Here is a 27,458-nt window from a genome sequence, read left to right as displayed (position 1 = left end):
TTTGAGTTCAGTCCCATACTTAGTCTTTACCACCCTCCACCAACTTCAGCTTTCAGTACTAGTCCGAGGTCTAGTTCCCAGCTTTATAAACTCTGCCTGACCATGTAGTCTGCCTGCTATAAGCCACCAGGCGAAGTTCTATGTGAAAAGTGAAAGGTCAATAGGTAAGACGGAGATAACAGAGACAGTGATCTTGGTTACCTGCACGCATAGAGAGGGAAAGTTATAACAAAGGAAGAAAGACTCAAATTACCTTTCCATACTTCTGGGCATAGGATCCAGTAAGAAGGGAGTGGAAGATGATGATGGTTTCATCTAAGTCCCACAGAAATACCCGCTGAATGAGGGAAATATTTTAAAAAATGAGTGAGCATCTTTTTAAATCATAGTAGAATGAAACAAGTAATCAATAACAGAAGAAAAACTGGGAAATTCACACATATGTAAAAATTAATATAATCTTAAACAACCAATGGATAAAAAAGAAATAACAAGTGAAATTAGAAAATACCTTGGAATGAAGACCAAAAAACAACGTACCATAATTTATGGGATGCTGTGGAAACAGTTAAGAAGGCATTTTTTTTTCTTTTCTTTTTAAGGCCACACTGCACAGCATGTGGAATCTTAGTCCCCCAACCAACCAGGGATCAAACCTGTGCCCCCTGCATTGGAAGTAGGGAGTTTTAACCACTGGACCACCAGGTAAGTCCCAAAGGAAATTTTTAGTTCCAAATGTATACCCTAAAAAAAGATCTCAATCAATAACCAAACTGCACAATTTACACTGCTAGACAAAACCAGTAGAAGGAAGGAAAAAATAAAGGTTAGAAAAGGGTAGGAAAAAGCAGAAGATAGGAAAAAAAATAGAGAAAATCAACAAAACCAAAAGTTGGTTCTTAGAAGAGATCTATATAATTGACAACGTCTGGTTAGACTAGCTAAGAAAAAAGACAGAAGACATAAATTAATAAAATCAGAAATGAAAGTGGGGATATTAATACCAATTTTGAAGAAATAAAAAAGATTTTATAATCCTTTATACTATGAAGAGTTATACACCAATAAACAATCTAGATGAAACAACAAATTCCTAGAAATATACAATGTGATTCAAAAAGGAAAAGAAAATCTGAATAGACCTTTAACTGGTAGGAGGCTGAATCAATAACAAAAAACATCCCAAGAAAAGAAAAGGCCAGGGTCAGATGGTTTCACTGGTGAATTCTACCAAACACAATCCTTCAGACCTTCCAAACTGAATAAGCAGGAACACTTCCTAATTCACTCTGTGAAGGCAGCAATTCCCTGATACTGAAGTCAGATAAAGACAAGAAAACTACAGACCAATTGCTCATCTGAACACTGATAAAAAAAAAAAAACCTCAACAAAACAGTGGCAAACAAAGTTCAGCAGAATATTGAATTATATACATCAAGACCAAGTGGGATTTGTTCCCAGAATGTAAGAATGGTTCAATGTAGGGGAAAAAAAAAAAAAAAAATCAATGTAATATACTGCATTAACTGAACAGAGGAAAAAACCCACATGGTCATCTCAACTGATGTAGAAAAAGCATCTGACAAAACTCAGCACACTTTCATGATAAAAACACTCAATATACTAGCAACTTCCTTATCTTGATAAAGGTCATATATGAAAAACCTACAGCTAATATCATACTCAATGGTGGAAAACTGAAAGTGTTACCCCTGAGATTAGGAATAAAAGAAGTATGTCTCTGTTTTTATCAAGTCTAATCAAACATGGTACTGGAAATTCTAGCCAGAATAGGGGTAAAAGAAATACCCAAGAAAAGGGTAAAAAAGGTACCCAAACTGGAAAGAAAGAAGTAAAATGATCTCTGTCCACAGATGATGTGATCTCACACAGAGAAAACCTTTAAGAACCCACAAAAAATTACTGAGAGCTACTAAAATGAATTCAGAAATCAGATGTTTCTATAAGCTTGAAATGAATAATCCTAAATGGAATTAAACAAAAGCATAAAAAATAATAAAATATTTAGGAATAAATTTAACTGATAGTTCAGGACTTATATACTAAATACCTATCAAAATCACAACACTGTTTTTGTTGTTGTTGTTATTGTTTTCCAACACTTTTTTAAAGAGATAGAAAAACTAACCTAAAGTTTGTACGAAATCTCAAGGGACCCTAAAGAGCCAAAATAGTCTTGAAAAAGAACAAAGTTGGATGACTCACATTTCCTGACATTAAAACTAACTACAAAGCTACAGTAATCAAAATAGTGTGGTACTAGCATAAAGATAGACACACAGACCAATGGAACAGAGAGAGTCCAGAAATAAACCCATATATATATATATATAAAGAGAGAGAGAGAGAGAGTCAATTGATTATTACTATTATTTCTGCAAGGATACCATGAACAAAGGGGAAAGGAAACTGTTTCCAAAATAAGGTCCTAAGGGAACTGAATATCCATGTGCAAAAAAATAAAATTAGATCCTTACTTCACACTATGTACAAATTAACTCAATATGGATCAAGGACCTAAACTTAAGAGCTGAAACAATAAAATGCTTAGAAGAAATATAGGTGTTTTCATAACCTTAGACCCTTAAGTATAATACCAAAAGCACAAGTAATCAAAACAGAACTTCAAAATTTAAAATGGTTAATCATCAAAGGAAACCATCAAGAGAGTGAAAAGACAGTGCACAGAAAATATCTGCACATCATATATCTGCTAAGGGATTAAACTCTAGAATAAAGAACTCCTAAGATTCAAAAACAAACAAAACCCCCTGATTTAAAGAATGGGCAAAGGATTTAGACATTACTTCCAATCAAATAGACAAATGACCAATTCACACATGAAAAGATGCTCAATATTATTAGTCATTAAGGAAATGCAAATCAAAACCACGAGACACCATTTCATACCCATTAGGATGGAGTGAGCAAAAAAGGGAAGCAACTGGAACCCTATTATAAAGCTGGTAGAAATGTAAAATGGTGTAGTCATTTGGAAAACGTTTTGGAGGTTCCTCAAAAAGCTGAACACAGAACTACTATATGGTCTAGCAATTCTACTCCTAGGTTTATACCCAAAATAATTGAAAAGAGGGGCTCAAAGTGATATTTTTGAGTACAGCAGTGTTCATAGCAGCTTTATTCACAATAGCTCAAAGATGGAAAACCCCCAAGTGTCCATCACAGATGAATGGATAAACAAAATGTCCTATATATACACAATGGAGTTATTCAGCCATAAAAAGGAATGAAGTTCTGAAACATACTACAGAATAGATGAACCTTGAAAATATTATGCTTAGGGGAAGTAATAAGCCTGACACAGAAGGAAAGATTTTGTATGATGCCACTTATATGAAATACCTAAAACAGGCAAATCTATAGTGACAGAAAGTAGAAAAAAGGTTACCAAGGACTGATAGAAGGGGAGAACAGGAAGTTATTGCTTAATGAGTACACAGCTTGTAATCATGAAAAACTTCTGAACAACACTGTGAATGTACTTAAAACTGCAAACTTGTGGTAAATTTTATATATACTTTACCACATTTACCACATTAAAAAAATTAGTGAATTCTCAGTTTTTCCCATGAAATGTATCAGCTCTTTACATTTTCTTTCTATCTCTCCCAGCCCACTCCCATCCTCCTAGTAACAAAAGGAAAGAGAGGTTCCAAACATAGCCTCAATTTACCAATGTCTTATGAACAAATGTCAATGGACTCATTTTTAAATATGGCTTTTTCTTCTCATTAAACAATCACATTATAGAAAAATTAAAGAAAGAAAACAAAAAGATTAGTATCAAAACTCCATTATTATTAGAATTTTGTATGGCTTTCTAGTCTTTTTAATAATGAAGCCAAATGTATATCCATAATAAATTTCTATAGGGTTTACACAGTAAGTGAGAGCCAATCTATCTCATTTACAAGTTACCAGATCTGGTTGCAGATTTCACAGCAACTTGGGCTAAAGCACTTCAGTTCTGTCATTTTACTCTAAGATTTTGAAATGGAGAACAGTATGACATTGTTTGTGATACCCTTTGCTTTTTGAATATGATGCAATGTTCTTTCTGTTCTCCTCTGGAATACAGAACAGATTGTTCTTTCCCTTAAAAAGTTACCTGGCTACCTAAATTTGAAAAAGCTTTTTCAAATTTGTTGGTAAAAAGGATCTGAAAGTGATATGGTAAAATGTGGGCATAGAGAAATGTGTTTTTATACTTCTCTTTTCACACTTGGCCAATTCATTTTCTACTGCTCAGGAATTAAACAGTACACAACATAGAACCACATAATATCCATGAGTTTCAGAAATATATTTGACAAACTTAAAGAAAAGAGAAAAGAAAAAAGCAGGTGGTAACTCAAATGAGTTTCTTCCCATACTTCTAATTCACTGTCCTGGGAAGAGCTGGCGTCAGCTTTCCTCTTGCCCCGGTTCTTGCCAGTCATGTTTTTCCTGGACTGGTCATCAGCATCTTTACTTGGTGTGGTCTGGGTCAAAGATGGGCTTGGAGAAGGGTCTCCTGAAAAGGAAAAGTAAGACCCTGCTATTGCCAGTGTGGTCACAGGCTGTAAGAACCAGAGCAGGCTCTCTGCCTTTAAGAATCATGTTGCAGGGATAAAGGCTGGGAAACCAAACTTTACTCAAGGAATTTGGAAATTCAGACCTAACAGCACGAAGAGCCATAACTAGAATTTGTATGCCTGCCTCCGCAATGAAAAAACTTAACTATGAAGTCATTTTGCCCCACCCAAAAAATTAAGCCTGCAATCAGTTTCTCAACTTGGTACAACTGACGTTTTGGTCCAGGCAATTTTTGTTGTGAGGGGACATCCTGTACGTTTTAGGATGTTTGGTTAAGCAGCATCCTTGGCCTCTACCCATTAGATGCCAGTAGCACCCCCTTCCCAGTGTGACAACCAAAAATGCTTCCACACATTGCCAAATATCCCTGGGTGTGGGTGCCTTAGGGTGGAAGCAGGAGGCACAAAACCACCTCCAATTGAAAACCATCACCCTAGATCTATTTACCAGTTTAAATAAAATACAGAAAGTAGTAGGTTGCAGCAAGCTACCCTCTAAGCTTTTAATTGGTGAAATTTATACTGACTTTATTTTTCTGGCCTTCAAAATCACTGCAGATGGTGATTGCAGCCATGAAATTAAAAGACGCTTGCTCCTTGGAAGGAAAGTTATGTCCAACCTAGACAGCATATTAAAAAGCAGAGGCATTACCTTGTCAACAAAGGTCCATTTAGTCAAGGCTATGGTTTTTCCAGTAGTCATGTATGGATGTGAGAGTTGGACTATAAAGAAAGCTGAGCGCCAAAGAATTGATGCTTTCGAACTGTGGTGTTGGAAAAGACTCTTGAGAGTCCCTTGGACTGCAAGATCCAACCAGTCCATCCTAAAGGAGATCAGTCCTGGGTGTTCATTGGAAGGACTGATGTTGAGGCTGAAACTCCAATATTTTGGCCACCTGATGTGGAGAGCTGACTCATTTGAAAGACCCTGATGCTGCCCTGATGAGGGCAGGAGGAGAAGGGGATGACGGAGGACGATATGGTTGGATGGCATCACCGAAACAACGGACATGGGTCTGGGTGGACTCCAGGAGTTGGTGATGGACAGGGAGGCCTGGCATGCTGTGGGTTCATGGGGTCGCAAAGAGTTGGGACTGAGTGACTGAACTGAACTTAACTGATACTGAGAAAACAATCTACTTTCTTCAACAAATAAATTACACAGGAAATAAAAAGAGATGGGGGAATTTATAGGTTAGAACAGAATATATATCCACCAATCACAATGTATGGACCTTGAAAGTGAAAGTCGCTCAGTCATGTCTGACTCTTTGCCATCCCATGGACTACACAGTTCATGGAATTCTCCAGGCCAGAATACTGGAGTGGGTAGCCTTTCCCTTCTCCAGGGGATTTTCCCAACCCAGGGATTAAACCCAGGTGTCTTGTGTTACAGGTGGATTCTTTACTAGCTGAGCCACAAGGGAAGCCCTTACTTGGACTTTAAACAAAAACAAGACTCTTAACGTTTATGAGAAAACTAGAAATATGAATACCCTTAGGCATTAAGGAATTATTGTTGAATTATTTTATATGGGATAATGGCATTGTGGTTATGTTATCAAGCATTTATCTTTTAGAGACATGAGACCTGGAATTTGAGGAGGAAATTAGAAGAAGTATAGTTGAAACATACCAGGTCAAGGACTGATGCTGAAGCTGAAACTCCCATTACTTTGGCCACCTCATGTGAAGAGTTGACTCACTGGAAAAGACCCTGATGCTCGGAGGGATTGGGGGCAGGAGGAGAAGGGGACGACAGAGGATAAGATGGCTGGATGGCATCACCAACTTGATGGACATGAGTCTGAGTGAACTCTGGGAGTTGGTGATGGACACAGAGGCCTGGCGTGCTGTGATTCATGGGGTCGCAGAGTCGGACACGACTGAGTGACTGAACTGAACTGAGGTCACCAGGTAATGCTAATGGTAAAGAGCCCGCCTGCCAATGCAGGAGATATAAGACATACAGGTTCGATCCCTGGGTCGGGAAGACCTCTGGAGAAGGGAATGGCAACCTACTCCAGTATTCTTGCCTAGAGAATCCCATGGACAGAGGAGCCTGGTGGGTTATAGTCCATAGGGTCACAAAGAGTCAGACACAACTGAAGTGACTTTGTACACACATAGCTGAAACAAGATTGCCTGTAAGCTGTTAACTGTTGAAGTTGGATGACAGATATATAAGGGTTCACTATACTATTCTGACAACTTCTGCCTATGTTTGAAATTCTCCATTATTAAAAAGTTAAAATTGTTATGAAGGACAAAGCTATTTAGAGAAATGAATTAAAAACTAAGGTATTAACGCATGGAATGATCTCAACGTTATGCAGGTTTGAAGCAGTGACCATCTGTACGTCCATCTAGTTAGAAGACCAGTAGAGGCAAGATGCATAGAAGACTGCTTTAGGAGATGCAGACCACTGGTTTTAAAAATGTGTCAGTGTTAACGATAAACAGTCTTCCTTCAAGTTATAGGATGTAACAGCAAACCACCAAATTTTCATGAAAAATAGAGATAAATAAAAAGTATGTGCATATGTTTACTGAAAGTTTAAGTCTTTATGTCAGGATATTAAAATCTGGACATCATAATTCACTGATTCATTGCTAAAGTAGAAATTTAAATTTGTAGGTTAAATTCTATGTATTTCTTTGGGGAAAAAGGACCACAGCTTTTCTCAAAATCTTAAAGGGATCCATGACATAGAAAAAGTTAAGAACTACCACCCTGAGGTGTAACCAGAAGTCCAAATGATGCACAGACTAAAACTGGACTTCTCCAGCTATTACAAAATGTGCTAAGATTCTGAAGTTCTCTGTGACAAGCTACGGGGAGGGTAGAGTGCGAGTCAGAAATAAAGTATTTTCATTCTTGGTCCTTTTCTGTTCACAACATCAAGTTTTATATTCAGTCTGCCAATGACTCATCACAGTCTGGATACAGTGTTAAAAATACCTCTCACCTGAGAGGGAAAGCCAAGAGCATGGTAACAGTGACTTAGATAAGAACAAAATAATCTTCACCATCACTGGCTGGATGAAATGCCCTTAAGCCAAAGTTTTTAGAGCCGCAGAGCTTACCAGAGGAGAGTCTGGCTGCTGCAGCTGCAGGTACCATGACACTGGGCTTCTCCGTCTGGTATGTGGCTGCTGCTAAGGTGCTGTTCTCAGCATCACTGTTAGTCTGGCCTGTGACTCCAAAGCTGGAGCTGGGGTAGCAAGCTTGGTATTGACTCTGACCAAGGATGGTATAGGTGGGATAGTCCTGTAGGTAAAAGGGAATAAGGGAGGAAAACAAGACTCAGAAAGAGAAAAACATGAATTTCAACACCAAAGACTTTCATGTCCCTCTGTCTCATAATTATTTCCTTAAAACATTAACTTGACTTCTCGTTTACGTACCTATATAGTTTTCCACCTAAGCCAGTGATTTTCAAAATGCATTCTGTGGAAACCCAAGAGCAAAGAGGAGATGCTAGGGTAAGGCTGAGAGGGAAGTATCCCATGCATTGTACACACAATGTCCATTTTCTACTATACTATTCTTTTTCTCCTACTTTATGTACAGAATTTCTGCATAAATATTTGCATAGAATTTTTGAAGGAAAGATTCTACACTTTAAGAAGTTTATATACCACTGCACTAGACGGTAGTGCTTTTAAGGACAGATGAGCATGAAAAAAAAAGCACATATCCTACATAGTTCCCCAGTTTAAAAACTGAGTATGCTGCTGCTAAGTCGCGTCAGTCGTGTCCAACTCTGTGCGACCCCAGAGACGGCAGCCCAGATTCTCCAGGCAAGAACACTGGAGTGGGCTGCCATTTCCTTCTCCAATGCATGAAAGTGAAAAGTGAAAGTGAAGTCACTCAGCCATGTCCGATTCCTAGCGACCCCATGGACTGCAGCCTACCGGGCTCCTCCGTCCATGGGATTTGCCAGGCAAGAGTATTGGAGTGGGTTGCCATTGCCTTCTCCAACACCTGAGTACATCTCTCTTTAAGAAAAAAAAAAAAATCACATTTTCTTTAAAAATAAAGTTATTTCAAAATATTTGAAGGGAACTTTTGGTAGTTACATAGGCACACACATGACAAAATTTATCAGGTCATACACTGGAACCTGTGTGGTTTACTGTATGTCAATTAAACCTTTAAAAAGCTGTAAAAAATGGATATGATGCACAGCTCAAACACACCTTAAAAAAACTCCACTGATATTGATACTGATGACAAGTAGGAAGATGCTAATTGATCAGATCAATTATTTATAAAGAGTACTGAGCATCTACCATAAGTCAAATACAATTCTGTGTGTGTGTGGGTGTGTGTGGGGTGCATGGACAGGACAAAGGAATATTAAAGAAAAGAGTAAGTCATACGAGCCGAACTCAGGGAGTTAAAAATCTAGCAGGGTATAAGGCAAAAATACTTCCAACAAGTTAGCGATAAAAAACGAAAAAGCAGAGACTTCCCTGGCAGTCCAGTGGTTAAAACTCTGAGCTTCCACTGCAGGGGGCATGGTTCAATCCCTAGTCGGAGATCCATATACCGTGTGGTGTGGCCAAAAAAAAAAAAAAAAAAGAAAAGAAAAGCAAGAAAGAATTCCAGGAATGGTTGGATCAGGGCTGGGTAAGGAAAAAAAAAAAATTGACGATGACTGGTCTGGTTTTAGGTGTAGGTATATTAAAAAACAGTGTGCATTCTAAGTTGCTTCAGTCGTTTCCAACTCTTCGTGACCCTATGGACTGTAGCCTGACAGGCTCCTCCGGGCAAGAATACTGGAGTGGATTGCCATGCCCTCTTCCAGGGGATCTTCCCGACCCAGGAATCGAACATGTGTCTCTTATGTCTCCTGCACTGACAGGTAGATAAGTGACAAGAATTGAGACACCGTAGGAAAAAGTGGCATTCCTTTTGGAAGATAATGAACAGCAAAAGGGTGGAAAGAAACGTTGGTTTTAGATATGGTTAACTTAGGGAAACAACAGGATATTAAAGGGAAAAAGCCAATCAATCAGCAGGAAGCCTGTAGATATCATGAGGTCAGGACTAGACTCTTCATTTTGGAAGTAGTAAATGGACACTGTGACTGTGTAAACATTCCTGGGGATGAAACAGTAAACATGTGGAAACCTAAATACAGACTGTCCATGACCGAGGCCAGGATATGAAAGGGAGAGAGACACCTGAAGAGTTCCAGGTACACAGCAGGAACTCAATAAATACTTGGGGACTAGAAGAATGAACAAATACAAAAGGAGTCAAACATAAAATGTGAACCAGAATAGTTAACTGCAGCCAGGAGAAAAGATCCATGGAGACTGTGGTTGATAATACTAATTGCTACAGAGAAAACAACAGATAAAAACATAACAACACAACCAAAAAACTTCTAAAACACTGAAGATGTTACCAGTGATCTAAACATAAAGTTAGCACAAGAGTGATCAAGACCAGACCACAAGGAATTCACAATGAAATGAGTGGCTAAATAGGGAGCAGATACAATCATATCATTCAGTCTTAGCAGAGGAATGAGAGAGACTGGATAGTAGCCTGAGAAACCATCTTAGGTCCTAGCTCTGGGAGCATCCAGGAAAAGGTCTCTCCATGGCCCATACTGGTTGCTTCTTAGAAATGGCAAACTGATAATGAAAAGAAGGGAAGAGCTAGTTAGATGAACCGTATCAAGTAGGATGAACAAAAGGAGCACCATACCTGGTTTGAGATGCTGGAAACGGCTGCTGTTGGAATATTGGCAATAGCAGATGAAGTGGGTATCAGGCTGGCATTTGTGCTTGAAGCTATAAGATTGAAAGTGTTAAAAGATATTATGTGAAAGGCTCGAAGAAATTGAAAATATATTCTGTCCTAAGTAAACAGATTGACAAGGAGATAAGAAACACTGGCAAAGGAAATAAATACTAGATACCAGTTCTGCTCTTTTGCATGCCATACGTTAATTGAGATTTAATTAGAAATAAAGCAGTTCACACATTTTTCCTGTTTTAGCTTGAGTCTTCAACTATTCCTACCAAAGTCACTATTCCTACTAAAGTCCTAGAAGGACACAACACAATGCCCTGGTTCATGCTAATGATACCAAGGAAATAAGAAGCTAAACCAAATCATTCCAGTCCATCTTCTCTGGCAGCTGCAAAATAACTCACCTGCAGTGTGACCTACTGACACCAGTAAAAACAACAAAAGCTCTGGCAAATCCACATGTAATTCCTATACTGTGATATTTACTGTCACTTGCCCCAAATGATGCCTTTTCTGATGCAACACAATTACTTTGAGCAACTGAGGTAGCTCTCCAAATTCTAAAGTGTTTGGGCTTGCTCCAACAAACACCATCTTCTGGCATTTAATGATTTCACCAATGAGCCTGGAAAAACTCGGAAAGTATTCAATACTATTCTGGTCAGGTAAAAAATTTTAAGCTACTTAGGCTGCCTGTGTCAGGACAAGGAATTTGGGTTAAGTTTTTCACACCCTTCTATCACAAATTCCACCCGCGTTTTAATCAAATCCTCAGGGACTAGCATTTGCCAAATTGATTATTTTTTTTCCAGGCAGACAATATAAGTGAAATTGTGAGGCACTTACTGCTCTTGAACTTCTCCTTCACTCATCATAAACATACTTACACTTGGTTCCTACTGCCGTCACACACACCAGACTGTCTGACTACCTATCCCACTGGTGACGAAGTCCTCAGAGGGAAAGGTATTAGGAAAATCTCCATTAACAGTAGTGCAGGTGAACAAACGTGGCAGAAACCTGAGAGTACTGGTCAAAATCAGAGGGAATTTTTATCCCTTTCCCCAAGGCTACTCTGCTTAAAGTCTAGAAGAGACTGAAGCAAGTTAGACATAAGGAACAGCTACTGATGCAACAGTAGCTTCAGAAGATTTGGGACAAAGAGGAGTTCATTTGTCCACAGTCACGAAGTTAAAGGTAAATAGCCAAACGATAATTGGGATCTCCCAATTCTTCATTCACTGCCCTTTCCTTCCTGAGTTAGGGATCAGATTTCCTCACTACTCAGGGACATTTCCTTTTCTATGGTACTCCCTCCCTCAGGTAAATGAAAGGATTATTTACTTTCTTAAACCCAACAACTAAATGAAACAGATTTTATAGTCTTATAGATAATATTTTCTTCCCATCAATATTTTTCTTCCTAAGGGGAAGTCCTAAGAAATTACTGTATATAAGCTAGATGATTCTGTAAGTAGCTTTTAAATTATTCTTGAAGGAAAAGAATTTTGGGTACATTCCAGATTCTATTACTAGTACATTATGCTAGGCAGGCCTGTTGGCTGAACATAGGTGATTTGATGTAGGGAAGAAAATGAAGAATTTACTTAATCTCTCAAGGTTATCTCTTTCAGCAAAGTTTGTTTCTAGATCAATTTTTCTTTAGCTCTAGTCCTAGCATATACTCCTCTGTTCCTCCTGCTGCTGCTAAGTCACTTCAGTCATGTCTGATTCTGTGCGACCCCATAGACGGCAACCCACCAGGGTCCCCCGTCCCTGGGATTCTCCAGGCAAGAACACTGGAGTGAGTTGCCATTTCCTTCTCCAATGCATGAAAGTGGAAAGTGAAAGTGAAGTCACTCAGTCGTGTCCGACTCTTCGTGACCCCATGGACTGCAGCCTACCAGGCTCCTCCGCCCATGGGATTTTCCAGGCGAGAGTACTGGAGTGGGTTGCCATTTCCTTCTATATCTCTTCCTCCTATTTACCTTTAATTCTGTTCTACCTTCTTAATAATTTATAAATGGTTAGAGGTTCAACTTATTCATATCTGATCCCTACACACATACAGGGAAAAAGGTATTCTGACAAGGTAGTTTTATAAATTTAACAATTTTCAGATCGCTTACTGGAGGTAAAAAGGTAGACCTAAAAAACAACTGGCCACACACTCTAATTATCCATGACAGGAAGTTTAATGTCTTGATTAGCTAGTTGCTGATATCAAGTTTTTAACAAGTACAGTACTAAACATCACAAATTCCTCTCAGCAATAGTGGCTTCCATTACAGAAAATGTTGGCCTGCTAACCTAGAAAGTTTACAGGACTTAATAACAGTTCTTTCCTCATCTCAATCAAATCATTCCTAAACTGTCATTCATTTACTCATGTGTTCATCAAACCAGGGTGTATTGTGTGCCCAGAAACTGTTTCAGTCACTGGGCATAGAGGAGTGAAGACAATGCCTGCCCTCATGTTATTTAAATTCTAGTGATAGAAGTCAGATAACAATTAAGCAATATTTATTTAGTTCTTGTAACCAGCAGTGAACTCAAGCTAAACTCACCTTAAAATATACACAATCACTACATGCCCTACCTCTTGCACTATGACAAAAAGTCAGGCACCTCAGGAAAAAAAAAAAAAAAAAAAGCACTGATCATCCCACAGAAATATATATGTAGGTCTCAACAACAACAAATTCAACTGCTGACTTAAAGAATAAATTTCAAGGATCATTTAAAACTCAAGTGGTAACTCCTATTGATATACATATCTAAAGACTATTAGCTCCCCAAGTGCCAATGGGATGGCCAACTGCTTTTGGATAGTTTCCACTCTTGTTTTGACAATGAAACTGTGAAATCATAGGAAGATAAGCTTCTGAGAACCATGCCCCACTCAAGGTCCACCTGCAACAGTCAGGATACACAGTCAGCTTTAATGAGAAGGCTGTGGTTACAGAACTGTGAGGGGCACAGTTATGTGACATTATCCCACAGCTGGAGGGCAACCCCAGGGTTAATGGCACATAGAAGTTGGTGCAAGATTTAGTTCCTGCCCACCTCACTAATTTTATATATGTCTCTCCACCACCCTTGCTCACCCCAGCTTTCGAGTTACTGAAAACAAGACCCTCTTTCTCACTTGAGGACCTCTGCAATGTCGCTCTCGCTGCCTGGATTGTTCTCCTTGGCCTGTCCCTCTTGCCCTCCAGCTTGATGGTTCCCGCTCAGCATGTCTACATCCACAGAGACTCTGACTCCTCTATTAGAACGAACTCCTTTCTTGTCTTCCCAATCACAACAGCCAGTTCTTTTCTCCTTTCAGAGCACTTTTCAAAATTTATTTCTCCCTTTACTTCTTTGTTCTCTGCCTCCCCTCCTAGTTCGTAAGCTCCATGAAGGCAGAATCTTGCTATTTTATTCATTACCTCCAACATCTAGCAAAATGCCTGGTCTGTAATAAGTGACGCTCAATAAATACTCATGGGATTTATGAATAATAGTATGTCAAGGTTATCAAAAACAAGTGAAGTGTGAAAACCTGCAGTCAAGAGAAGCCTAAAAAAACATGACAATCAAATGAAATGTGGTGTCCTGGATGAGATCCTGGAATAGAAAAAGGACATGAGGTAAAAACTAAGGCAATCTAAATAAACCTATGATTTAATGAATAATAATGTACCAATATTAGTTCATTAATCATAACAAATGTTCCATTCTAATGTGAGATATTAATAAGGAAAACTGCGTGTAGGGAAGGGGATATATAACTATCATCTGTCATCAATAAAAAACAGAGTCTATTAAAATACAGAACAAATCTAGTCAACAGAAGGCTGTTATGTGTCACCAACACTATTCGAGCCCAAAGACATTCACTGAACATCAAGGCTGGGTTAAAATTAATTTTGAAAATTCTACATTTTACTATTTGAATTTTAATTATTTTAACCATTTCAACTCAAGATAATAACCAGAAACTTGGCCACATAGTCACAGACACTCTAGGAAAAGGTTGATATAAAGAACCCAAATCTATTTAATCAAAGGGTTTTCATGAGCATTGAAGGAGAAACTAAACAAAAGGTTTTGATCAGAACTGATCAAGCCAGAAGTGGAATTTGCTATAATTTCTCTAATTTCTCCAGGGAAGATGGGCTATAGTCAACTGTTGAAAGCTTTTGGAGGGGATGAGGGGACATTGCCATTTTGATTACTTAAAAAAAATCAGTACAATGCTCCTTGCTTTTATTCCATGCTGTGACTGGGTAGTTACACGGAAGTGGGTGGGAAATGGGGGGAGACGAAGCCCTGGAGAGCTAAATAACATTCATTAGCCGAGCTAACGGAAATGAAAAGTAGGGGTGAGAAGAGTGATACTGATAGTGGAGAATTCAGGTACTCAAATGTGCCAAAACATCCATATTTCATTTCAGCCAATTGTTACTACCTTCTTTCTACCAACTTTTTCTTTTTTGCTAGAATAAATAGCAAAAATTGACAACTTGATGGTTAATTTCTGCCTTAATTTCTACCCTGTGTCAAAGCTCTAATGAAGAATGTAAAGGGCCAATAGATTAACCAGAAAAGGGAAGGAAAATGAATTTAAATACTTGCTAGTATAGGTTCTCAGTTTGGGGAGCTGATACTGATACCATGACTTCAATACTGAAAATCATACATATTACACTCATGTGCTGGGGCCAGACTGCCCAGCTTACATCCTTGACTTATCCACTGTGTCTTATGTGCCAAATCCGTAAAATGAGATTAATGACATACTTCCCTCATAGGTGTGTTATGATTACATGAGTAACACTTATCTGCTGCTAAAACAATGCTAAACATACAATACAAACTTAATAAATACCAACAATAATCATTAGCACAATGGAGGAAACTGGGTTAACTGATCTAAAGGGAGAAAATGTCCTAAAAGGTAAAGAAATTAGGATAGTGGCAAATTAAGTCACAGAATGGCTTTGTGACTTTTGTTTTTTAAAGCAATGGATCTTAAAAGACCCCCACAAGGTGGTTCTTCTTGTTTTACAAGGAGGGAGAAGTTAAACTCAGCTACCAGGTTCCACAAATTCAAGATACAACTACACAGGAGTGGTGGTTCTACACCTTGGAAGAGGATTATTAATATAACAGAAGAGAACTTGGTTTTCTTTCATGACCAAGGTGTAGTCATCAGAGATATAAATGTTTAGGAGGGACCTGTCTACTAGACTTGCCTATAGTTGGATCCCAAAGCCTACCAATCTAGAGAAACATTTTATAAAAATGAAGAGGGTTAGAGAAGATAAAGTCACGCTCTTAAGTTTTTCCCTTCTGGCTTGTTCCTATTTTAGAAAGAAAGAAGGGGGAAAGGAGGAAAAAAAAAGAAAGGAAAATAAGAAAAGAGGAGACATGGTAAAATAATTCAGAATAGAGGAGACTTGCTAAGCAATAAGAGATAGAGGTAGCTCAGAGTAAGGTCTTAGGAACATAACCAGTTCTGTTTCCAACAGACCAAGAAAAAGTAGTTCTTAATCATTTTATTGAAAACAGTTAACACCGAAAATCAAAACATTTTGTTTAATATCTAAATAAAAACATTTTTTATCCTCAAAGTGTGTATCTTAAGTTTACCTCAGACCAGCTGTCGCTGTCCTAATTCATCTCTCTAGCACCACCATTTTATAAAGAATAATATTTAAAAGCTGGGAGAAAAGAGGCAGATGAGAAGCCAAGTTGATGGACGTTAATTCTCTATTTGGAGCTATGACAAATTCCCTGCATTGGACTTGAAAGGATAGGGAATTAACTCCATAGTGCCTTTTGAGTTTCTTTGTCTTCATTCCTAATAGTCCTGTCTTAATTCTAACCTTTCAGAAGAAAAATTCGGGAAGGCAGAGAGGTTTAGAGTTCAAGCTTTAATGCTATGCTTTTCATCACAAAATAGAAACAAGACTGAATTTTTTGGCAAGAAAAATGCTTACCAAGAAGTACAAAATGGGGGAGGAGGTATGACAAAAACCACAGCAGAAAAGCAGCACACACCTTACAGAGCATTCATCTCACGTTCCATTCTATTTGCACTGCACAGAAAAGAAGTCAGCGGAGCTCTAACCTACAGTCTTCTGCTCATTTACAGGACAAGAAGTCACTGAAAACAGACTAGAACAAAATCAGACAGGTTTTCTGGACACCAACATGCAAAAGAGGAATCTTCAATTCTATTAAGCAGTTCACGAAGGCTTAAACTACTTATGAACCTCACTCCTAAGTTCTGGTTTGTCTAACACAAAAAGCATGCACAAATGCAAATATCCTGTATTACCCAGTATGTTTGGAGATACAGGTAGATTAAAAACAAAAAACAGTAATAATTAAAAAAAAATGAAACACACACAACCATGCCTGTTTACCTTGAATGGGATAAGAATAATGTGCTGGGCTTGGCTGGCTTGTGGTTAACCCTGTAGTGCAGGTAAGAACACTGTGTTGACTTGGAGATGGAGTCTGAATTAAACCACTTTCAGGTTTCATACCTGGCCACAATGCACCTGAATCAGATAAATTGGACCAATTACAAACAATACACTGGGACTGAGGAGCATATCAGCCAGTAGGTTTAAAATCTAAATCTTAAAACAATAATAAATTTGCTTGTAAGAGAAAATTACTGAATCTCCCACTTGTAATATACCACAAGCAAATACAATTTCAAAGAATTGGGAGTGGGGCCATAGAAATAAAAATCCTATCAAAAACCCCAATAGTAATATACATATGTAAGTTCACCTCAGTGGTTGGGGGAAATTGATCAGGAGTCAGAAAAAGAGCTACTGACACCCAAGCATTGTTGTAAAGAGTGTCTGACATTCAAATCATTTGTGTGCATTGTCAAGGTGGGAGATATTCCACATACGTTTAAAATCCACTTACCCATTAAATAAGAACCAGTATATATTTTTCTAAAATGTATATATACTTCTCTGCCTCCTTAAGCTGGTTATTTTGTTACCTTTTTTTCTTCTGATTAGGAAAGATATACCTGCTTACTTTCATAAATTAAAAACATTAACAGAAATATGTAATTCCTAATTTTTAGAAAAAATAAAGTCACATATAATCCCATCATCCAAACTTAACCACTATTCAGTTTGCATAAGAGCCACTAAGATTTCTTCTGTTTACAATCTTGTTTTTCCTTTTTAATAAAAATGGGATGTTACCTGCTGTTCATAATTTGCTCGTCCACGCAATATCTGAGAGACACATCTCCCTGTCAGAACATAAAAATCCACCTCACACTAACAGATATCACAGCTATTCACTTTTTTTTTTTTTATCACAATGCTCCTAGGTGGCAATCTTTTAAAAATATATTCATACCCTTTCCTATCTTCTTAGCAGGCGGAACATACCTTTTTTCAGAATTATTGTTTCCAAGAGCACTTCTGTGCTGTGCTATGTACATTACAGAAACATCCCCAGAGACTACTGCAATATGTCAAAACATCTGCTTAGTACTAAGGAGAACTCAATTACAGTTCTATGATTTGAAGGTTCTTGTATTGTTTCGCCTTTTCTCTGTGATCTGTCACTTCTTGACAATCTTCTGTTTCTGGCCGTATCTCCTTTTTCATCTGCATTAAACTAGGAAACTGTAAGAAAAGCATGCTTCTACATGAGAGTCTCAGGATATCCTTTATGCATGAATTGTTTCTGTCATAATTTTGGCCACGCAAAAGTCTATGAAAAACCTCACTGTGCTCTGAATAGTTATGGCTACCAGATCAATATAGTTGAAGCTGATAATTGGGTCCAAGAAGATTCATTGATGAAACACGTTCCAGGTAGGAAATCAGGATGAAGGTCAGCCACAGCTTCAAATTCAGTATTACCTTATTTCACATACTCTTAATCTCGTAAGAAATTTATAAATATATAATGCTTTGATAGTAAAGACCTCTGTTTCACCAGGGCATTCAGATATCTTAGTGTAACTCAGATCTATAAAATCTGTTGATAAGTAAATGTAAGAACAGTAAAAGGAGATGTGAAAATCTTAAAAGGTTGACAATGGAACATGGTAACTGCCTTGTCTCAAACTATTTTTTTTTAATTGAAGTACAGTTAAAATGTTGTGCTAGTTTCTGCTGTATGACAAAGTGATTCATATATACATGTATATATACATACACACACACACACAGATTCTTTTCCATTATAGGTTATTATAAAATATTAAGTATAGTTTCCTGTGCTATACAGTACAGGTTCTTGTTGTTTACCTATTTTATACATTGTAGTGTGTATATGTTAATCCCAAACTCCTAATTTATCAAACCCTTAAAGCATTAAAAAGTCATAGTCTTTTCTCACCTATTAAACACAGCAAATAACTTATTTGAAGAGATTAAGAAACACCAACATCTTAGCATGAATTAGAAGGGCCGTCCCCCTCCTTACTTAGTTCATGATGATTTTAAGTCTTGTCCAGGTAAGCCACAGCTAAAGTCCTTGCTATGGTTGACATTTAACAATAAATAACATTTCAGAATGTAGTTTTTTAAACATTCATGATGTGAAATTTGAATATCAGGGCTAAGACTCTTGGTGACTGACTAGCACAGTTTTTAGAAACAACTTGCCATTCCAGTGTCACAATAACGTTCAGATTTATTGTAATCAATTTTTTTTTTCCTAAATAGGTTCTGAACCTGGGGTGCTGGATTTCTGAACATGTTTATTATTACACTGTACTAAAATACTATCTTACTAATAAGAATAATATTAACTGAGAGGGTTTTGCTAGTCTCATTATTTAGTATGTATTCTTAAAAAGTTTCAAAATGTATAATTTCTATAAATTGGTCTTTCTTATAAAGTCAAAAATTAGAGCAAAATGTCCAAGACAAGTTAGAGGAAATAGCTAGTTTTGAATGTTCTGGGCCAGAAAAATGAAGTATAAACATGAAGAATATTTAATACTGTTTTATAAAGAATAAAGGACTAAAAGACAACATGGACACTGCTTCCGGCATCACTGCTGCTGCTGCTAAGTCGCTTCAGTCACGTCCAACTCTGTGCGACCCCATAGACGGCCTCCTACCAGGCTCCTCTGTCCCTGGGATTCTCCAGGTAAGAAGATTCTCCAGCCTACTGGAGTGGGCGGCCATTTCCTTCTCCAATGCATGAAAGCGAAAAGTCAAAGTGAAGTCGCTCAGTCGTGTCCGACTTTTAGCGACCCCATGGACTGCAGCCTACCAGGCTCCTCCGTCCATGAGATTTTCCAGGCAAGAGTACTGGAGTGGGGTGCCACTGCCTTCTCCATCCGGCATCACTGTAGCCCTACTCTTTAAGCCCTTCCTTTAAAAGCGCTCTTCTTAGAATTTCAAGTAACAAGCAGCATGACCACCAAACAGTCTGACTGTAGAGCACTACTGCCAACATCAAAGAAATAAAATCCTGGCTTCCTGACTCCTAGTCCACTGTTGCCCATAAGTTCAGACTTTCTCAAGTCATTTAAGCACCAAGAGCCTGATGTAGAGCAATAGCTGATCAAAAAAAGGTAAAGGAATTTTTGTCTCTGAGTGCCATGCTCCTGCTGCCCTACAGTGGGGTCTCATCACTAACTCTACTCATGTTTCTCAGCCCAAATACTTCCCTATGGGTTAGTTACTAACCAAACTAATCTGAGCACCTCACTTTGCAGTAACGTATGTCAGAGTAGTGGACTTTTAGAGAAGACTGTGCAAGCTCAGTCGCTAAGTTGTGTCCGACTCTTTGCAACCTGATGGACTATAGCCCACCAGGCTCCTCTGTCCATTGGATTTCCCAGTCAAGAATACTGGAATGGGCTGCGGTTTCCTTCTCCAGGTTAGAGAAGATTAGTTTGGTTAAAAACTGAAGTGCATGTACATGCTAGGAAAAAACATATGAAAAAATATCTGGTTGATTTAATAGCTCACTAGGATGAGCTATTATAAATACTAAATAATCTGAGTACTTTGTTAATAATAAAATAAGTAGATGCATATCACAGAAAATTGGGAAACTACAGAAAGTGAAAAGAAAAATATTGCATAGTATCATCATATAGAAAAAAATGCAGGCAGTTCCCGCTTTTGCGCGGGTCTGTATTAACTGAAACCGGTGCACAGTGGGACTGTGCATGCTTCTTCAGTAACTGAGACCAGACCTGTACGCCTGTTCTGTTAACATTCAGTTTTTCTTCCAAGTTATTCTTTATCTAGTATTTTAAAAAACTGCTTAGTATATTGTATTTTCAGTTTTATATACTGCTTTTTTCAATTAATAATGAGCTATGTTTTCAAGATACTAAGTGTCAGGAAGCATTTAACAGGAGGCTTCCTGTGTGCTGTTTTGGATCTGTCAGGAATCCTCTGTCCCTTATTAATTTCTGAATATTCAGGAATTAAGTGGAGCAGCAAACTGCTCCCGGGGGGCTTAGGAATGCATGCATTTCCTTCGTTCATTTTTCCATACACGCTGATAAGTAACTATTTATGACCCTCTTCCTTTTTATGGACCATACGGTAAAAGTAATTATTTACAACCCTTTCTCTTTCATATGGATGACCTCATGTTTCCTTGATAACTTGTAAGTTTTGATTTTATCTCCACTGAAAATAGCTACCTTGTAAGACAGTATAAATACTCACACAATGTTGAATAAAACACCCTTGCTCCATCAGAGCTTGGGTCCCAGTTCTCTCTCTCTCTCTCTCTCTCTCTCTCTCTCTCTCTCTATCTCATATTAAACCTCTTTTAAAAGAAAGCAGAACAATGGAGGTTAAGCCAATCTTTTGTGAGCTCCTAAAAACAAATAAGTACCCTTTCTCTCACACATATTCAATCAGATCACTGGAAGTTAAACCTCAAATCCTTATTCTGGCATCTCATCATTTCTATATAGCTGTGAAAAGATGACTACTATTCCTTTACTTTTAAATATCTGTCATAATATGGGATTCCTAGATTTCCTTTGTCTTTTCTCATTTCTTTAAAAGGAGGAAACTTTAATTTCATCTCAACTCTAATATTAACTTTTTCATACAGACCTAAATTTATGAGCACTTCTGGATTTAAACAGACTGGGGTGCAATTCTAATCCAAGGCATTTACAGGTTAGTCACTGAATCCTTCTAAATGTGTTTCCTCATCTATAACCAGGGATAATGCTACCACTTACTTTTTATGATGGTTGGTTTGGATTAAATAAGAAAATAATGTAAAGTGTGAAGTACTTATTCTCAGCATATTGCTTGGCACAGTAAGCACTCGTTATTATTTCAACGGCAATGCCAAAGAAAGCTCAAACCACCACACAACTGCACTCATCTCACACACTAGCAAAGTAATGTTCAAAATTCTCCAAGCCAGGCTTCTACAGTATGTGAACTTCCAGATGTTCAAGCTGGTTTTAGAGAAGGCAGAGGAACCAGAGATCAAATTGCGAACATCCGCTCGATCACTGAAAAAGCAAGAGAGCCAGAAAAACATCTATTTCTGCTTTACTGACTATGCCAAAGCCTTTGACTGTGTGGATCACAACAAACTGTGGAGAATTCTTCAAGAGATGGGAATACCAGACCACCTGACCTGCCTCCTGAGAAATCTGTATGCAGGTCAAGAAGCAACAGTTAGAACTGGACATGGAACAACAAACTGGTTCCAAATAGGGAGAAGAGTACGTCAAGGCTGTATATTGTCACCCTGATTATTCAATAACTTACTAAGATCATGGCATCTGGTCCCATCACTTCATGGGAAATAGATGGGGAAACAGTGGAAACAGTGTCAGACTTTATTTTTTTGGGCTCCAAAATCACAGCAGATGGTGACTGCAGCCATGAAATTAAAAGACGCTTACTCCTTGGAAGGAAAGTTATGACCAACCTAGATAGCATATTCAAAAGCAGAGACATTACTTTGCCAACAAAGGTCTGTCTAATCAAAGCTATGGTTTTTCCAGTAGTCATGTATGAGACACAGACCATAAAGAAAGCTGAGTGCCGAAGAATTGATGCTTTTGAACTGTGTGTGGTGTTGGAGAAGACTCTTGAGAGTCCCTTGGACTGCAAGGAGATCCAACCAGTCCATCCTAAAGGAAATCAGTCCTGAATATTCATTGGAAGGACTGATGCTGAAGCTGAAACTCCAATACTTTGGCCACGTGATGCAAAGAACTGACTCACTGGAAAAGACCCTGATGCTGGGAAAGATTGAAGGCAGGAGAAGAAGGGGAAGACAGAGGATGAGATGGTTGGATACCATCACCGACTCAATGGACATGAGTTTGACTAAACTCCGGGAGTTGGTGATGGACAGAAGGCCTGGTGTGCTGTAGTCCATGGGGTCACAAAGGGTTGGACACAACTGAGTGACTGAACTGATTATTATTATTATTGCATAAATATATTAATATAAAGTCATATTATTACAATAAGATTTTCTAAAGCTCTGTTTACATCTGAAATAAAAAACAGACTAGCTAATTGAGTGTTAGTGCTAAAAGTAAGAGAATAAAATTACTGAAACCTTCACAAGAATAAGGTCTTTCCTGATAGCTCAGTTGGTAAAGAATCTGCCTGCAATGCAGTACACCCTGGTTTGATTCCTGGGTCAGGAAGATCCACTCGAGAAAGGATAGGCTACCCACTCCCCAGTATTCTTCGGCTTCCCTTGTGGCTCAGATGGCAAAGAATCCTCCTGCAATGTGGGAGACCTGGGTTCGAGCCCTGGGTTGGGAAAATCCCATGGAGAAGGAAAAGACTACCCATTCCAGTGTTCTGGCCTGGAGAATTCCATCTACTGTATAGTCCATGGGGTTGCAAAGAGTCTGACATAAGAATGAAGAGTGAATGACATAAGTGAAGAGCAACTTGCACTTCACTTTTTCACAAGAAAAGGAATGGAGAGTTTTTTTTGTTTTTTTTTAACCGAAGGGTAGCTGATTTACTATATATGCTAGTTTCAAGTGTATAGCATAGTGATTCAGTTTTTTTGCTTCCCTGGTGGCTCAGTCAGTAAAGAATCCGCCTGCAATGCAGGAGACCTGGGTTCAATCCCTGGGCTGGAAAGATCCCCTGGAGAAGAAATGGCAACCCACTCCAGTATTCTTGCCTGGGAAATCCCACGCACGGAGGAGCCTGGCAGGCTACAGACCATAGAGTAGTAAGAGTTGGACACAACTTAGCAATTACACCACCACCACCACAAGTTATTATAAGATATTGGATATAATGCCCTCTGCTATACAGGAAGAAATGGAGTGTTTTATATCTGAGTGATATAAAACAAAAAAAGCCATGTGGTAAAACATAAGAAAATATCTTTAAAAAATACAGTCACTTAAAGTTATCACACACATACACATAAAAAGTATTACAAGTATTTCTTTGAAATTTCCTTTATGAAATTTGAGGATATGCCATACCTATCATTCAAAGGCAAATTAAGCTAATGAACAGTTCTCTCTGAACTACTGATAAGAATTTAAGAAACAAGTTTCCTTCATCCCGATTATTAAACAGAAACAGATTAATAAAAGAGCCTATTATAACCAGTATTTCTTTATAAAATACTGTCTCCTTCAAGTTTTTAACAGGGATCTACTTTACAAAATTTTCTTTCCTTAATATGAGGGAAATGCAGTGATTACAGAAGATACCATAATATCTAGAACCTACATGCACATGGCACTGTGCTATGTATTCCATAATCTGAGTTTAGAGATATAACAAGAATTTTACCTAACACTGAACAGCAGGAATAAACAGTTGTTCAACAATGTCATAAAGGGCTTTTGGCTTTCCAATAAAGAATTTAAATCAAAACAGAGAGTAAAAAAAAAAAAGAAATACTTTATACTTGCTAGCCTATTGTTGATATTAGGCAGCTGCTGGTAAATTAGCTTTAATATATACAAAAAGAAATAAACACAAGCATATTCAGGGAGAGTTCTGCATCTGAAAGGACTGCTCAGTCTTGGCTGGTTAAATATGTCAGCAACATAAGATTTTAGTATCCTTGCTGATACTGACAGGCACTGAGGCGTGGGTATACAAACAGGAAAACAAGAGCATTTCTGTTTCTTTTCTTTCACGAAGTTATCAGCTACCACTACCATTAAACAGAACTCCCAATTTTTGTTTCTAATAGTTATCAAGAACCAAGGAATGCTAACAAGTCTCAAAGTAAGAAAGTTGTAACTACCATAGAAGAGTAGCCAAATAGGCCAGGAAAAGTAGGAATGTCAAAACCAAAAGCAAACAACACCCAGAATCTGTGGCAATCTCTTAGAAAGATTTTCTAATTCCCAGCTAGTTGCAATAAAGGCTACCAAGTTATATTTTTATTAACATACTGAATATTTTTTTAAAAATACAGTATTCTTTCAATTTCCTGACATCAGTTCTAGCAAAGCAGCACTAAACCACACTGAACATATCTATCAGTACACGCACTGAAAAATCAGCAGATATTAAGTGCTCAAAGAACCTCACATTGACTTCTAGTAAATCATTCTAATTTATAGTTCAGTCCAAGATACCTAAAACCAAAGAACAAAACTCTCTATGCACAAGATAAGGCTGTACAAAATCAGGGATTTCCCCCTCTAAGATGACTTTTTGGTTCAGCAGAGCAACAACTGATCACTTTGTGATATGGGATAAGAAGGAAGGGGAGAGACTGACAGAGAGAGAGAACTATAAGGTATATTCTACCTGGATATGTAGATTACTTAGTTTTAGTAAGAAATTAGCCACCTCAAAATATATTTGTCATGGTACCATGTTTTCCACAAAGTAAGTCAAATCAATAGCAATTCCTCAAAGAGTTTCCAAAAACTTGAACATTCCAAGTTTTCCAGTCAAGACTTAGCATCTTGGAAATATCTAAATTATGGCAGATAAATAAGTGAGTACTGAAAAGTTATGATTTTATATTACATGCATCAAATACACTGTGGAAAAGCACACCCAACTTCCATCACACCTGTAACAAGCAGATGCTGTCAAGAACAACTTGCTTTCTCTCAGCTTCCTGATTAGCCATGCTTGCTTTTGGGGGAAAGATGGAAATTTCTGTGGGATAAAATCAATATTCTTAGAAACTGCTTACAACAGGATGCCTTACCGAAAGGAGGTAGTCCGTACGTCTGCGTTGCCTGAGGGTAAACAGCATAGGGTTGAGACTGCTGCAAAGTCTGGTACTGAGTCTGCCCAGGGTAAGCAGTTTCCGAAACAGGAACTGAGAGGATATGTGCATAAGGTCTAGAAAAGTTCAAGAAAATAAAAAATTTCACATAAGAAAAACAAAAAACAGCTAATATCACTAACAGCAAAGAATCAATACTGAGTAGACTAACCTGTCACATAACATGTCTCTTACTATGGTCAGAAAGCAGAATTTTTTTTTCCTTTTCAGGTCTACTTATCATCTACCTAACAAACAATTTTATAGAAAAATTAACAGTTTCAAATATCCTCCTAAGGTCCAATCACACCACAAACATTTGTGGTGTGCTACGTGCAAGGCCCCACGTGAGATACAAGTACTGACTAAGCTCATTTATGCCCTTATGTCTAAATATAGAATAAAATCCTAAAAGGACAGACAACTGGATAGAACAGATTGGCAACTGACTCCATTCCCCACCGAGCCCTCCAGGCCAAACTAAAGTTTTGAGAGTGAAAGTGGAACTTGGAAAAGAGGGTGAGACCTTCAGAGAAAAAGCAGGCAACCACCATATTAGAAAACCAGGATCAGGAGTGTGGCCCAATAGCCCTAGATCAAGCCTATAAAATCAAGAGTCAAGTGACTAATAAAATCCAGGAAGTCCTAGACGGGACACTGACTTGCCCCGCTGAGATTTAAGCCAGAGTATACTGCCACTAGTTGGTTTAGCTAGAGATGAATTCAACAGTGAAACTTCTAGGATTTTAAACGAGCTAGCTGACCTGCTCATTTCATCCATGGAATAAGATGGCGCCACATTTTATGCACTGAATTTTTAGATATGAGTTATTTTATTTGCTGAGTTATCCTGTACTTATAAAGTAAAAAAGTAAGTGTCATATGTACCATGTAGGTCATAACAATAAAATAATGGGGGGAGGTAGTTTCAGAGGGGAAAGTTTTTTGGGTTTTTTTTTGCAGTTTTTGGAGAGAAGAAAATGAAGAAAGGCTATAAAGAAGTGATCTGTGAGCAGACAGAATGTGCAAAAATAAGAGAGAGAAAAGGTGTTCTAGAAAAAGAGAAAGCCTCTGTCAAGGGTACAGACAGGGCTTCAGCCAACAAGGAGCAGAGATTATACTAAGGGAAAGTCTAAGACAGACAGCAAAGACCTTGAACCAGGCTAAAAGTGTTCAGACAAATCTGAAACAATGAGGAGTCACTGAAATTGTTGAGAAAAGGATGACAAGATCAAAGCTGTTCTTTAATAAACATTAGTTTGATATTTCTTTGTAAAATGGATGGGGGAAGGGGACTTGAAACAGAGACAGTTAAAAAATGCAATGGTTTAGATAAGTGGTAAGGAGGTCTGCTACTGCTGCTGCTAAGTCGCTTCAGTCGTGTCCGACTCTGTGCGACCCCATACACGGCAGCCCACCAGGCTCCCCCATCCCTGGGATTCTCCAGGCAAGAACACTGGAGTGGGTTGCCATTTCCTTCTCCAATGTGTGAAAGTGAAAAGTGAAAGTGAAGTCGTTCAGTCGTGTCTGACTCATAGCAACCCCATGGACTGCAGCCTACCAGGTTCCTCCATCCATGGGATTTTCCAGCAAGAGTACTGGAGTGGGGTGCCATTGCCTTCTCCGGGTAAGGAGGTCTACATTAAGGTAGAAAGCTAACGAGGTGTCCTGAGTGCAACAGGTATACAATACTTTTTTGAATAAATGAATGAATTTGGAATTTGCTATATTCACATCTCAGTAGACTCTAAAAGACTGAATTTGAAAATTTCTAGTCTTTTTAGCCAGACCTGAGACCAGAAAATAGCTCAGGCTGTAGCTGTTAATCAAATCATGTGGGAAT

The 27,458-nt window shown here is 38.2% G+C and overlaps 1 protein-coding gene across 7 annotated transcripts in view; it reads right to left on the bottom strand.

Annotated features, from left to right (window-relative positions):
- EYA3 (EYA transcriptional coactivator and phosphatase 3) overlaps window positions 1–27,458 on the bottom strand; it is a 93,716-nt gene that overhangs the window by 22,958 nt on the left and 43,300 nt on the right. For 6 of the 7 annotated variants that reach the window (XM_055573975.1, XM_055573971.1, XM_055573972.1 and 3 more), the window contains 6 exons: window positions 25,556–25,692; window positions 16,810–16,947; window positions 10,343–10,428; window positions 7,705–7,888; window positions 4,417–4,556; window positions 254–337 (listed from right to left, as the gene is read on the bottom strand). In XM_055573975.1, the coding sequence (XP_055429950.1) occupies window positions 254–337; window positions 4,417–4,556; window positions 7,705–7,888; window positions 10,343–10,428; window positions 16,810–16,947; window positions 25,556–25,692 (769 nt within the window). The remainder of the gene's footprint in view (window positions 1–253; window positions 338–4,416; window positions 4,557–7,704; window positions 7,889–10,342; window positions 10,429–16,809; window positions 16,948–25,555; window positions 25,693–27,458) is intronic. The other variant, XM_055573976.1, reaches the window with a different exon arrangement.

Source organism: Bubalus kerabau, chromosome 3 (assembly GCF_029407905.1).
Source record: "Bubalus kerabau isolate K-KA32 ecotype Philippines breed swamp buffalo chromosome 3, PCC_UOA_SB_1v2, whole genome shotgun sequence".
NCBI lineage: Eukaryota > Metazoa > Chordata > Mammalia > Artiodactyla > Bovidae > Bubalus > Bubalus kerabau.
This window is presented reverse-complemented; position numbering and strand designations above follow the sequence as displayed.